Genomic DNA, 15588 nt, shown 5'->3' with positions numbered 1-15588 from the left:
GGATACTTAAAATGACTGGACTATAGAGAAGTAGTAAATTTGAATTAAAAAAACCTTTTAGTTCAATGATTTACTTATTTCAAAATTTTAACTTCAAAATATATTAAGAAAATAATTATTATCATTTGGATATGCAGAAATATTTACCTTAGCTGACAGAAGGAAAATCCTAAGAAGCATTAAGTTGAATTATTTTAGGATGAGAATATTTATTACTGAAAGCCCACTATATGCCAAGTAATGTGCAAGGCACTGGAATAATTTATTACTTTCAATTCTCAGTAAAGAATATATGAAAGTTATTACCGCCCGCCCTATTTTACCAAATATGGTAAGATACCAAGAGGATCTTGGCCAATAAAACGTAGAATCCAGGCCCGCATGACTACAAAACTGATGATGATGCTCTTTTCAGTTCTCTAATAAGATGTCTCATTCCTAGAAGAGCCACTTAAAGAGTCCATAGTTCCAGAATTGGGGGGAGAAGAATTGTAAACCAATAGCTGTGTAGACAAATGGAATTAAACCTTGGGGGTAGGGTGCTTCTTCAAATATAGTATTAGTTTGAGCCATATGAAATAGTCATTTTTGTAGGTAAAAAAATAGTTGAATAAGGGCAATTTCATATACTTTTAAATATAGCTTTGATATCAAAGTTAGTGTTAAGAAGATGTAATGCAGTATTTTAATACACGTGAAAATAATGAATAGTTCTAACTGATCTAGAGGGCTTTTATTCTAGGAAAAAAATCAAGAAAACTAAAATAAGAAAATATTATAGTAGTTAAAAGAGTTCAGGGTCTAGTGACAAAGTACTTATGCTAAATCTCAACTCTAGCACTTTCTAATTCTGTAAACTTGGGCAAGTTAACTTATTTCTCTGGACTTATTTGGGTGTAAGAATTTTATCTACCTCCTAAGGGTTTTTTTTTTTGAAAATTAACACAACATTTAGGACAGATAAAACACTTTCTGGAATATAGAAAACATTCAGTAACATGTTAGCAATCACTTCAGTACTAACAGTCGTATCTCCTTGTAGTTGCAGTTTTGTGTTTACAAACAAAATCACATCATAGGACATAGTATTAAGTAAACAAAAAGGGCAAAACTGCGCCAATGTTTATGAAAGGCTATTCTATACACAGCAACTTGGGGATAATTGGAGATTAAAATAAGACACAGTCCTCAGTGGTGTGCAATGCGATTGATCTCAGTGAGATTAAGCAAAGTTGAGAAGGCAGAAACAGGGCAGATCTCTTCCTAGTTCCAGTTCTCCTAGTTCCCACTTTTCTAGCCGTCATTTTCCAAGCAAGTAGACCATCTGTGGAATACAGAAATCAGGACTTCTGGCTACATTATGAGCCACATTTCTCTAAATCATTTATGAAAATGAATACTATTTTGGTAGTTTGTATGGTGGCTGCTATTGGGTTAATGGGGCCAAGGTAACGGGTGTGAACCCAGTAAAGGCTGACTGGCTTCTCTTGATGACTGCTGACTAGGTAACCAGGTTATTTACAGATCGACCAGATTTTGCACATGCTCAATAGTTATCATAGTTGATCAACGATAGCAACATTTTATCTCTTGAGGGCGGCACAAAGAGAAAAATAAAAATGAATAGGCATATGAGTAAAGTGTAAAAATATATCATAAACTGAAAAATATTTGTGATAGTTGTGAAAAATATTTGTGAAAAATTTGAAAAATATTTTTCCAAGACACTTACAAGGAAAATGATACATGTGCATTTTTGTGTGTCAAGGGAAGAGATACAAGATTGATTTTTGAGTTCATGTTTATAAAACTCAGCTTATCATTAATATACTTGTGAATGATTATTGGTTTACTGCTATTTTTCAACTCTTGATAGAAAATGTAATGTGGTTATTAGAGAATAAGACTAAATGAATGATTCAGAATATGTGACAGTGGAGTACCACAGGAACTAGGCATAAATGTTAATCCAGCTTTAGTCAACACTAATTCTGTCTGAACATCTGCTTCTGGCTTTCTGTTCTGAGCATTTGTGCAACAATTTCCAGATATTACAGAACAGCCTCTGCTTTCCCTGTATTGCTATAGCTATGACTTTACAAAGGTAATAATTAATGTTGGCCATGATGCGTAAGGTCTTGAAAACTGTTGTTTCATGTATTTTCTTCCACTTTTTAGTTGAATCAGTTCCTTTTTATTCCATCTTGGCCAGAAGCAGAAGTCCAACAAATGGCAATTTGACCAAATGTTTAACCACAAAGTAAGGGTCAAAAGTTTAAAAACACAAGGAAAGAAGGAAAACAAAGAAAGTAGTGTAAACAACTAAGGGGCTTGTTTTTCTTAGGTAGAAAGAAGTCCCAAGGTAGAAAGGACAAAGCTGGCCAGAGCAGTTCCGTAACACCACTGGCTGCTTCTACCTTTGGGTCAACCAACCATTACATGTCCATTGATTGGTAGTTGCAAACCCATTGCTTTATCTCCAGCATCATGTCTGCATTTCAAGAAGGTAGAGCAGAATTATGTCACATACCCATCCCTAGCTGCAAAATAATTTTTAAAGTAGGGGATGTTGCCACTCTAAAAAACTGGGTTCTGAAAGTAAGAATGAATAGAAAAGATATTGCAGTAGCATTTAGCAAGGTCTGCCACCACTACATTTTGGTCGCAAAGTATTTTTCAACTATGACAAAATATTCTTAATTTAGTTACTTGGGAGACAAAGGAAGGGTAGTAACAACTAATAATTAAGATCCAATTTCCAGTTTCCAATACTATATAGGCTATGTTAAGCAATTTAAGGTGGTTGGATGAACTCAACAGAATTGTGTTTGTGTGTGTGTATTTATGTATTTACGTTGTGTATGTATGTGTAGATATATATATATATACACACACATATATATAGCTATAGTTATAAAGTTGTGTTATGCCATTTAAGACATTTCAGGTCTTTTAGGTAAGCCAAAAAATAGTTAATTCAGTGAGGTGTAAGACAGACTGTACTTGTTAGTTTTTTAACATCCAAAAAACTTAACATGAGGCAAGCTATTAATTCTTCCCAAAACTAAATAAATGCTTTACCACAGCAAATTTATTTTCTCTTATATTTCTGCAGAATTCTGCAGAAGTTTTTGACTCATAGTTTCAGGGTCTTGAGGATATTAGGGAAAATAACCTATTTTCTTGTGGCATTTTCTTATAATCCCTCATAAAATTAGCAAGTCACTGAACTTTGTTCATTCTCCTTCTATCATCTCCATTCATAATACTCAGCACTTTCTGTGCCAGGCACTCACAAAATCCCAACGAATTAGGTACTATTATCTTCATTTCGTATCTAAAAAAATCTGTAAATTCAAGTTTGCTTCTCAGAAATGTAAAGAATTAAATAGCACTGTCTAAACTGTAACATTATCTGGTAAACAAGAGGTCTTTCATGGATACTATCCAGTTTAGTACTGAACAAAAATGGTACTATAGGATTGCGTTATGGGATGGATAAGGCAGCACAGCATTGGGGCTGAACATGGACTGGATTTGAATAACTCTGCTACGTATTAGTTGTATAATCCTGGGAAAATTACCTAACACATCTGTGCCTTAATTTCCCTATCTGAAAATGGGGTAAGAGTAACTACTCCTAAGTTTGTTAGAACAAAACTAATTAGTATTGTTAAAACATTTAGAACACTCCTGTACATAGTAAGCACTATTATCTATTGCTGAATAAGAAATTAATAAAAATTTAGTAAGCTTAAAACAACAAAAAATGTATTATCTCAGTTTCTGTGAATCGGGACTCTGGAACTGCTTAGCTCAAGTGATTCGGGCTTAGGGTCTCTCAAAAGATTACATTCAAATTTGAAGTATGGCTACATCATTTGAAGCCTTGAATACCAGGTCAAAGCATTGGAAGTCACATAAGAAGCTGCCTACCTCAATAGGGCACTGTGTATTTGTTAGTCAAGTGAAATAAATATGGATGTGTCACTATATTTCCTCATATATTTTGAATCTCCCAGCAGCAGTAGTTAAAATAACTATGAAGGAATCACAGGAACTAGTGATTGGAGAGTCAAATCTACTGTTTTCATTTAAGGGCTCATTTGAAAAGACTACATTTATCACATGAACTTTTAAAAAAATTGTATTGAGTTTCTTGCCCAAAGAATAAACTTTATTAGAGAATTATAAAGTATTAATCACCAACCAAAGGATTACAGTAGTCTATTATGCAGGATTATTAACTATCTAGATTAGTTTTGGCTCCGTTATAGTCAGAAGCCATGAATTGGTATTCAGAATTTTGAGTATACTGTTCATGATACAGGAAATGTCTCTTCTAAGTTAAAGAAATATGTCAAAGAAATATGTCATAGAGTGAAATATTTCTTTAATTTAGAAGAGACATTTCCTGTATCATGAACAGTATACTCAAAATTCTGAATACCAATTCATGGCTTCTGACTATAACGGAGCCAAAACTAATCTAGAAAAACAAATATCGTGTATTGCTTATATGTGGAATCCAGAAAAATGATACAGATGAACGTATTTGCAAAGCAGAAATAGAGACACAGACGTAGAGAACAAACATATGGACACCAAGGGGGGAAGGAGGGGTGGATGAACTGGGAGATTGGGACTGACATATATACACTACTATGTATAAAACAGATAACTAATGAGAACCTACTGTACAGCACAGGGAACTCTACTTAATCCTCTGTGGTGACCTAAATGGGAAGGAAATCCAAATAAGAGGGGATATATGTATATGTATAGCTGATTCACTTCGCTGTACAGCAGAAACTAACAAAACATTGTAAAGCAACTATACTCCAATAAAAATTAATTAAAAAAAAAGAAAGAAGTAAGTAGAAAAGTAAGCAATTCCAGGGACATTCAGGATGTAGGGAATTAGGTAATAGCTCCTGAGGTCACGTACCATGAGCTTCAGATCAGCTCTATTCCCATTTCCTTTTTATTTACATACCTCAAAAATGTACTCTGGGTGTAGTCCAGAATAGAAAATAAAGGACACAATTTAAAAAACAAACTGCAAAGTGATATTTATTTACATTAAAATGTGAAATACCTGTATACACACAAATCTAAGAGGCACAATCTGTTATGCATAATAACTATGATCTTCAGAACATGTTATACACAATAGTATCTGCTGATACGTAAGTGGTTCCAGTGAAAACACAGTAAATACCAAAACATTCCTGACACAAAATAAATTATTCATTCACATATTCTAATCATACAAGACAGTTAATATTTTAAAAGTTATGTACTTCAAAAAACACTAGCAAGATGTACAACCAAAATGTACTGTTTGTTTTATGAAAAATGTCTTCAGATTATTATGCATAAATGATCCCTTTCAGAATGCATTTTTACCTTTTAAATAAACTACATTGATTTCAAAACTATTTATATATAGCCCCCTAATATGATTGAAGACAGACATTAATTTTTTTTAAAGGTATAACTATACTAGAGAATAGTTATGCTTTTCTAATATGCTAATGTCCCCCAATTCCAACACTGCCTATTTTTCAGAAACAATCAAATTATTTAAATTCCAATTTTAGAGTATGAGATTAGCTGCCCTGTTTTGCAAATTGTTTCCTCTAAGAACTGTTAACAGATTGTCCTGAACTATCTCATATACTGGAGAAATTCAAGCTTTTTAAAAAAAATCTTAAAATGCTTTAGGTTAAAGCTGGTTACTATCTATGGAGATTTTGATAAATTGAACATTTTTCTCTTAAAGACCTTTGCAAAAAGATATTTTTCAATTTTAAAATCTAGTAAAGATTTTTATAAAGTCCAAAAGAACACTTGAATATTTTCATAACGCAGTGAAGGATTCCTCTTTGGCATTTCTCCACTTAGTTCTAAAATAAAACATGTCAACATTTTATATTTTTCTATTTACCTACTACAGACATTTTCTGTACACAAAAGTATTTGATTGAAATTGTTTTAACAGCAATTTCATTGCTAAGAAACTTTTTTTTTTTTAAGATCTGCAAAAAACACTCAGATTTTTACTATGAGAAGCAGAAATGTTTTGATGTTGTTGAAATGAGTTTGCTTATTTCTCTTTTTCAGTGATTGGAAATTCAACATCCTTTCAAATTCAACAATGGATAAAGCAGACATATTTTATATTAGCAAAACTGCTGACCAGAGTTTAATTTTTGAGTATTGATAGGAAGTAGCTTCTATTAAGGAAAAAGAAAATCTTCAAATAATAGGGGCATCACATAAATAAAACTACTATATTTTCTTTCTTGGTTCCTGCATCTTTTCTAAAAGGAAACAAACCAAAACTACTACAAATACAGATTTGTGGACATTTTTTTCACATCGTCTTCCACATTAGATTTCCACATTATTTCCAGTATTCACAAATTTTTTGCTCTCATCACACACTAACCTTAAGGCTAAAAACAGTCCAAGTCTGATTATTTTTAAATGATGGTAGGAAACAATAACAAGGTTTTTACAAATGAGTACAATTTTCCTCATTTAAAACTAAATACGGGGAAAAAATCTTGGTAAAACTGAATCAAATGCAAGCTAAATTCTCCAGGGCTTACTGAAAATAAACAATGAAACAAAAACATAAAATAAATAAATACTGTACCTAATTACTGCTGTTTATCAATGTCTACAAAGGTCTTAAATAACAAAAAAAATTTATAGTAATGACGGCTTTATTGTGACATTAACACATTTTTAAAATGTAATTAATAATTCTCTATTGTTTTCAAACCATGCAGAATCATGGAAATCCAAGCAGAGAATGACACATAGCAGATGAAGAACTAAAATATAAATTGGTAATGAAACATTTGAATAAATCTGTAGCTATTTTAGAAAGAAAATAAATTGATCCAATAAATATATTTTGAAAATCTGGAGAATGCAGGTTATAGGAATAGGACACAAAATGGGATACTGAATTTGTGAAAGTAATTTTGTTATATATGGCAGTTATTGAATATTATATATGCAGCTTATATTAATAATACTACTATCTCCCAGCCACTGTAAGTACCTGACATCAACACTGTCCTTCAAGTATAGTTCAAATTTAAGAGTTACATGTGATAACCAAGTAAATAAATTACCAGCTCCTGCTAATATAATTTAGTAAGAACTGGGAATCCTATAATTGGCACTAGGCAATGTTTATAGAATCTAGTTTTAAGTGCACATGGATATCTACTTCCAGAATCCAGAAAATACAGTCACCTATGCTCCTATAAGAGTTTTACCTCAATTCTTTCACTTTAGAAGTACTTGTTGGAATGGGATCTCTCCAAAATCAAGGATCAATCTGGTCACATTCAATTCTAAAACAAAATGTTCTGTAAAATTTCATATATATAAATGTTACCTTTTAGGTAAATGTGTGAGATATTTTAGAGACTTTATTTAGTGGACAGAAATGGTCTGATAAATAGGAAGAGATCATCAGACAAGATCTCAAATGACCATCCCTCCATAATTCAGTTGAAGTTGGTCTTTTGTAAATGCTTACTGGGAATTTCTAACGCACTGACCTGGAGAGGCCAAGAGCCTCCATCAATCCCTGCTTGGATAGCCACTCCTGTCACCACTGCCAAGTCAGGGTCTACAGACGTGTTGGGATCCTTTCCAAAGAACTCTTGAATGACTTGGCGGATTCGAGGAATACGAGTTGAGCCCCCAACCAAAACCACCTCATCAATCTCAGTTTTTTCCAGGTGGCCTTCTTTTAACACTTGCTGAATGGGTACGAGTATTTTCTGGAAAAGATCTTCATTAAGGGTGTCAAAGAGCTTCCGTGATATTTCTGTTTCAAATAAAACCTGACTTTCTCCATTCTTCTTTTCAGGAAGGCTAGCTCCAAACATGCTGTTCACATGGGGGCTGTCTGCCGGGGAAAGTTCGTCCTTTGGCGGTTCAGTGTCACTACTCTGAGGTTCCTTCCCGTCCTTTTCCTCCACCGTTAGTAATACTGACATCTGGGCAGTCTGATGAAGAGTCAGGTTTAATTTGACCATTTCTACAGCTTGTCTTAATCTGTGGATTTCCTCTTTCCTAGAGGGTAGGAAGCCATATGTTTGATAGATCTGTTTATATAAGTACTGAAGCAATCTTTGATTGAAGTCTTGTCCTCCAAGTTTATTGTTTCCTAAGTTAAAAATTAAAAAGTTTATATTATATTTATGAATATACGTGTATGTGTGTACATATATACGTGTGTCTGTGTAGTATGTATGTATAAATGATATTCTGGGAATAATAAATCCTTATTTAACGTATTAAGATTTTATTCATACAAAGACTGATTAAAAATAACTGGATTAAAATGATTTTAATTCAAATGTGTACTATTAAAATACAGTGCACATCCGGGTTTAAATGATGTAATAGGAAGTATCTCAGTGATATCAAATACTTTTGCAGAAAGTAAGAAATTGAGAACACAGACCGGCTTTTAAGTAGCAATTTAAAAACACTAAATGTCATTATTCTCAACAGAAGGAAGTCCTTCTTATAATTAAAAAGTACCAGTAAGCATTTTCTCTTTTTTAAAAAATCCTTTTGTTTAAATGATTAAGAGCTGAAAAGTAGAAAAAATAATTTAATTAGGAAAAGAGTAATGCAATATAAATGCCCACCACTGAACTTGGTTCTAAATGGAGTCCAGTTAGGCCACCTGTAACTTAAGCTCCACAGGCTTAATTCCTTAAACTAAATTAACCTTAAAAAAAAATTTAGAATGCAAAATACTATTATTAGATTTCCTAAAGATATCTATTTTGTGAAACAGATTATTAAGTGAAATAAACTGATCATCCTTCATTTTAAAATAATTTCTTTCCTTCTGTTCCCTTTACCATGGAGGTGAAAACTACTGGCTCAGCTACAAATGGCAGTATATTTATTTGACTTACAGGATGTCCAGTCATTTTTTTGAGACTTAACTTTTTGCTATAAATACAGTAAGTGGTGGCATAAGATTACATGTACAGAAGATTACCAAAATGAACGCAAAGAGTACGGAAAAATTTAAAAATGAACACTTTACACATTAGATATGTTAACGTGCCTGAATCTCTTTAACGCTCCCTCTATTTTTCTTACCAGACATCGCTCGGGTTAAAAACATTCCTCCTTGTTTATTCAGCAATGACACATCTAGAGTTCCTCCGCCCAAATCTATCACCAAGACGTGAAAGACATCAGCTTTGTGGAGACCATAGGCCATAGCTGCTGCTGTGGGTTCATTTATTACTCTTAAGATCTTCAGTCCTATAAAATTGGTTGGTGGGAAGAACAATCATGAGAGGACACTATTAAGAAATTTCTTCTCACTTAATCTTACAACACATTAGTATCTTCTCTGAAGCGAACTCCACTGAGTACACAGTCACAAACCCAATAAAAATAATGAAATGGGAAGGATAAATATAGGTTCTTCTAAATGGGTGTCATTAAAATTATTCTAAAAGAAGATTATAATATAAAGAAATAAAGGCCCAGATTCAGCAGAATACATCATTCTATTCTTTATTAATACTTAATTTTTAAAAATCTCTCAGCCTCTTCTAATTTTCCTATTTTACTTGGGAATATGTGAGCAAATAAACTTTAGTCATTATGCACTGTAACAAATTGCTATCAAAATGAGGTAAGCTTAGTGTGCTCTTCTTTTAAAAATGAATTTTTGATAAAAAGAACACATGAATAAACAGAGAAGAAATGATAATAAAATGAAAAATCCAGTAGCTACAATAGCTACAATGACACTTTAAAAAAGTACTTAAAATGCAAGACCCTTGCAAATCTGAAATATATAGCAAAATCTGACTTCAAGGGAAAGTTAAACAGTAAATGTGCAAGCAAAAGATCAGATTTCCTTGAGCAAAACTCCTGCTTTAAACTAACTGCCACACATAATGAACGGCCATGAAAGTAGTATGGCTTTATGTATCACAAGCCATAAAAACTAGTCAAACTCTGAAGAATTTATTCAAAGACCTTAATACCCTTCCCCTTAGCTCTCTGACTTCATCACTAACTCTGCTCTGGCCACACTGGCCAACTTCCTATCTTCTTATGTACCAGCAAATTCTCATTTTATGGCTGCTACACTGGCACTCTCTCTCCTGCAACACAGTTCCTCCATATATCTGCTTGGCTCACTACCTTGCTTCCTTCAAATCTGCTTAAACGTCACTTTCTCAATGAGGTCTACCTGACCGCTCTCTTTAAAACCTGCAAATCCCCCTATTCTCTGATCACCCACCTGTCCCCTTATCCTGTCTTTTTTTCTACAGCACATTACTTTCTGACATACATTGTATCAAGGCTCTCAACCAGAGGTCATTTTGTTCCTCTGGGGACATTTGGCATTGTCTGGAGACATAAAATGATCACTACTTGGTGGGGAGAGTGCCACTACCTTCTAGTGTGTACAGGCTAGGGGTGCTGCAAAATACCCTGTAATACACAGGACAGTTGCCCACAGCAAAGAATAATCCAGCCCCAAATGTTAATAATGCTAAGTAAGAAACGCCATAATATACTTATCTTCAATGCTGATTTTCTGTTCCCTCCAACAGAATATAAGCTCCATGAGAAAACGGATTTATCTGTTTTGTTTACCTAGGCACTTAATACTTGCTGAATGGTGTTGAATGAATTTTCTCCCACCTCAGATTTTTAAAAAGCATTATATTATATTCATCTTAACATTAAAAGAATTTTAGAAGAAAAAATTCCTCATTGCTAACATGTGTCCACGTTCTTTCTCAGCCTTTCTCATATGCCTAACTGATAGGCTGCTGTCATAATATACACATTTTACATTGTACCATGGAGCTTTCTAAATTGTTTGTAAACCTATATAAAAATCCATCTGATTTATCTACCATATAGTTTGTCTAGGTGCCTAGTTAGGTGGTTTGCAAAATGATACACATTACTACAGATTTTCAGCCTAACAAAATTTTGAGCAAAATGTAACTCAGGCAAGTGATATTACCTGCAAGGTTAGCAGCTTGAATTGTCGAATTTCTCTGTTTTAGATCAAATTCTGCTGGTACAGAAATAACAGCATTGGCAACTGGCATTCCAAGATATTCCTCTGCCATTTCCTTTAATTTCAGCAACAGTCTAGAGCCAACATATTCTGGGGAAACGGTGATGGTCTCATTACTTGTCACAGAAAACTCAACCATTCCATTTTTGTTTAAAACCTGTGAATAAGATTTGCAAAGATAAAAAAAATATATATAAAACTGTGTGTGTATATTCCTACATATACGTACATACACATACGCTAACACACATACATATGGAATGTATTCAATCAAAACTTACCTTTAAAGGGTCATAAAATTCATTTGTTATCTAGCAAGTGCATTTACTAAGATTAGAGGTTATTAAAAGTCATACTTTAAAAGCTATAAAATGAATCCACTCCATAGCTCTCAATAAGAGCAGAAAAATAAAATTCATCACTAAGCATATAATTGAAACATAGAAGATTCTCAATATATATCTGTTAAATGAAAGAAAAGATGAATGATGAAGTAGAAGGAATAACAGTGGCTAAGTCATGTTTGTGACTCAAGATCTTCTTTTTTAAAAAATTAACTTATTTCCAAAAGTAATAGATAATTGAAAGAATGTTCTGGTACATATTAACAAGAATAATTTTAGTACTTTGTTATGTTCTTATCTAAGAATCAAATATCACTCACATTCTTGTTTCCATGAAAACATGTATTAGCATCTTTTTCCTGCTAATGTAGTTGTACATTTGTACATTTAAAAAATTAGACTAATTCTAAAACATACTAGTTTCACCAATAGTTTGTATTAACATCAACAGTAAAAGAGAATTAGTCTGTTCTAAGAAATTATAAGAAGTTTACCCCAATCATTCAAGACTACATAATTAGTTTTCAATTAAGAAAATCTGACCTTCCAAAAAGTATTTTACCTGTCTGGGGAAAACAAAAACAAGCTACGGACACTTAAAATAAGGTCCTTAAAATAAGACCCAAATATACCAGTACCTTCAGAGTGATCATGAAACAGAAACAACAAAAAAAAATCAGATCACTTAGAAACTTAAAACAAACAAAAAAAACCTTTAAAATAACTCTTGGATCAATAAGTAATGTACCCAAAGCTGTAATTTAGAGGAAACTGTATAGCTTTATATGATTTTATCATTACATAAGAAAAATTACAAATTAGTAAAGGGTCTTAAGAAAGAAGCTAAAAAAGAACAAAGATGTAAACCTAAGAAATGCCTGGAGAGATTCTTTTTTTGCTCCTTTGAAAATGAATAAAAATTTGAGAATTTTTGTGATGGGTTAATCAATAAGCAGCACTGATACCACTATCTATTTTAAAATCTATTTATTTAGAATCTCACTTCATAATTAACCAAAAGGGGGGGGAAAAAAAACCCTACAAGGAATAAACATTTAAATGTTTAAAAGAAAAAAAAACCTTAGCAAAACCTAAACCTACAAATACTTATATAAAAGCATTAGAAAAAAAATACAAGTGGATAGGATGGGAAAGGCCACTGTAAGCATGGTAAGAGTCCAAAAACATTTTAAAAAAATTATTAAGAGATGATTTTACCACTAGTGAAGATATAGGCATTCTAAAAAATAGATATGGGCACATAAACTTTTCAGTGCACAATTTGGCAATACAAATCAAAAGCCTTAAAAACATGCAATCATTTGGCCTATCAATTCCAGTTCTTGAATTCAAATTTAGGAAATTATCAGAGAAGTGTAAAAACATACATGTACAAGGATATTCACTGAAGCTCCAATAATAGTGGAAAACCAGGGAAAAAATAAAACTTACACTGACAGAGACTGGACAATTAATTGGCGGAACAGTCGTTTCACACAACCATGAAAGATAATGAATGATGTGAGCCCACTGACTAATTGTCCATGATATATTGATGAGTTTCAAACAAGTCATTACACAGCATGCCTAGTGTGATCTCTTTTTATGTATATAAATATGTATACACACAAACACAGGAAGAATATCTATTAATCCATCCACCCATCTATAGGTACATGGGGCTTCATTAGCCTCTGGCTACAATGAAAGAGCTGTGCAGACATTCTGAGGATAGCAGAGTGAGGAGATGGTAATATCCTAAGTCCTCAGTAATATTGCGGAACCACTGAATTAGCTAACCCTGGAGCTGCTGTGGGATTGTTTGTTATATGAGATAATATAACTTCCAGGCAAACTGAGTCTGTTGAAATAGAATGTTTTGTAACTTGAAGCCAAAGCATTAATTGAAACAGTATGCTGAACTAAAGTTAAAATAGATTTTGGCTTCACTTACCTTAAATGGGTATCTGCCAATTTCAGCTTCTAGCTCTTCTGGGGTAAAAATCTTGCCTATGAATCTTTTAGCGTCATATATTGTGTTCTGAGGATTTGAGTCCGCCAGCTCTAAGCTTTCATACCCCACATAAACATCGTTGTCAGTAAAGGACACCATGCTGGGTAGGCTGACGTGCCCATTTTCATCTGGAATGACCTTTACTTTTCCTGTTCCAGGAAAAAACACCCCAACTGAACAGTAGGTAGTGCCAAGGTCAATTCCAATCACCTTAGGAGTAGGCAGTGGTAAATATTGTTGCGCGAAATAGCCAGCCAACAGGAGAGTCAGAACGGCTGATCCTGAAATACAGGCAAATTACAAGTTGCGTCTTATCAAACTAGTACAATGCGCGAAATTACAACAGTAAAATCCCTTTACTATCACGCTTCCGTGCTAGACTAAAAATACTCTCCAAATATTTTCTTTTACAGTACTCACGATAACATTTCTCAAACATCAAGTTTTTCATAATGCAAACTGACTATAATACAATTAAAATGAAGTAACAACAAAAACAAACAAACAAAAAAACCCCTGTATGTTTGTGTGCTTCACTTATGGGTGAGTAAAGGGATAAAAAATAAAAACATTTTGATAATAATTGTGCTAATGCTGACAGAGGTCATTCATCTGGAGCAAAAGCTAGAATATAATCCAATTCTTGATCAAATGATATTTAGATTTTACAGTTTTATAATTAGCTTTAGATGTCATTATTAAAAAGAAACTAGCAGTAAAATTTCCACAGCAAAAGCTCTGTTATTGTAAGGGTAAAACTCTTTATCCCCTCTCTCTTTTTTCCTTTCAAAAGGATGAAATGGATAAACTGGATTAAAATAATTTTGGAAATTGCTTAGATATTTTTAAACGATCACTTCATAACAGAATATAGTTAACTTTTTCTGTATTAAATACGAATTAAGGACATCTTGCAGAGGTGATATTTCGGAGAAGAATTAAAAGTGTGTAACCCTGATGATAACATAAATGGAAGCTCTTTGAAGTCAGGTTTTAGTCACGCTGTATCCCCTGCACCAATGGTTCCTAGCCAGTAGAAGACTGTTCAATGAATATTAATTGCTGAAAAAGCCAAATACGAACAAACACCACGCAGACTGTAAACATAAGTGATGGAGAAAGAAGTCAATTCGAGTTTACAGCTAATCTGTTATTTGGTTTCAGGAGGCTGTGCTATACACCTGTGTCCATCCATGTTACATACAACTCAAAACACCAATTTGTAGGAGTCGGCTTTACTAATTATTAGGTCATCCTCATCAACACATAATGAAATGACATCAGGTGGCAATTCCAGCTTCCTCTTGCTCCTACGTACACATTTTCAGAAGCATTTCATCACCTTCTCCTCCGGAGAGGGTAATTCCTACCCGGATTGGTGGAAAGAACACTGGACTGTACATCAGAGAGGTATCTGGCTCTCTCAAAATCCAGCATCCCCTGAGTCTACAGCTCGGGATGCTGCTGCTGTTCCTCCCCCTTCCTCCACAAAGGGGTCTAGGGATCTAGGAGATGCACATTCTGGCAGCCTCTCAAAGGCCCCAATTCAACCAACGATTCAAAAATCGACGTTGCGTAGGAAAGAACACTTCCCGAGGCCCAACGTCCCTGGGATGTATGCAGAGGTCGCCGCCGGCCTTACCCGGGCCTACTGCGGCCCGGGCCTTCCTAGAGGCGACCCCCAACCCGGCGTCGCGAACAGCCCCAAACCGCCTCTAAGTCACCTTTCTGGCGCCCTACCCGCTGCGCCAGCGGGATCCAGCAGATGCAACGACCCCAACACCCCGGCCTCCCTCAACCGCTCCGGTGCCCGCAACAGCGCAAAGGACCCTCCTGGTCACTGACCTAAGATCGTCATCTCTCCGGCCATCACAGTCCAGCCGAAGCAGCTTAGAATGACTGTACCAGACGTGAGGCACCGCCCCCACGCCGCCCGGCAGCCCCGCGCTCCTCTGGGAAATGTAGTCCTGTTGCTCTGACGCGGCCCGAGAAGCTACATCTCGGACCAGAGAAAGGACTTCATTTACCGTGAGGCCGAGGGCATGAGGGCCCCCATTCAACAGCTGCCAGGGGCGCCCGAGCCGCCTCCCACGCAACGGACTACAGAGCCAATT

The 15588-nt window shown here is 34.6% G+C and overlaps 1 protein-coding gene across 1 annotated transcript; it reads right to left on the bottom strand.

Moving 5' to 3' along the window:
• Window positions 1–5802: 5802 nt before the first annotated feature.
• Window positions 5803–15370, bottom strand: HSPA13 (heat shock protein family A (Hsp70) member 13). The gene is made up of 5 exons (XM_061192966.1): window positions 15320–15370; window positions 13415–13755; window positions 11060–11273; window positions 9157–9324; window positions 5803–8200 (listed from the first exon to the last, which is right to left on the bottom strand). The coding sequence occupies exons 1-5, from the start codon at window positions 15342–15344 to the stop codon at window positions 7533–7535; spliced, it is 1416 nt and encodes a 471-aa protein (XP_061048949.1). The 5' UTR covers window positions 15345–15370; the 3' UTR covers window positions 5803–7532.
• Window positions 15371–15588: the final 218 nt, after the last annotated feature.

The sequence above is a fragment of the Eubalaena glacialis genome, chromosome 6 (assembly GCF_028564815.1).
Source record: "Eubalaena glacialis isolate mEubGla1 chromosome 6, mEubGla1.1.hap2.+ XY, whole genome shotgun sequence".
Classification (NCBI taxonomy): Eukaryota; Metazoa; Chordata; class Mammalia; order Artiodactyla; family Balaenidae; genus Eubalaena; species Eubalaena glacialis.
This window is presented reverse-complemented; position numbering and strand designations above follow the sequence as displayed.

Excerpts from the sequence above, each read along its gene's own strand:
- HSPA13 (XM_061192966.1), bottom strand. The coding sequence starts at position 15,344 with ATGGCCGGAGAGATGACGATCTTAG. Across the intron at positions 9,325-11,059 it reads TCAAGCTGCTAACCTTGCAG|GACTGAAGATCTTAAGAGTA; the intron begins GTAATATCACTT and ends CCAATTTTATAG. Across the intron at positions 8,201-9,156 it reads TTTAACCCGAGCGATGTCTG|GAAACAATAAACTTGGAGGA; the intron begins GTAAGAAAAATA and ends TTTTTAACTTAG.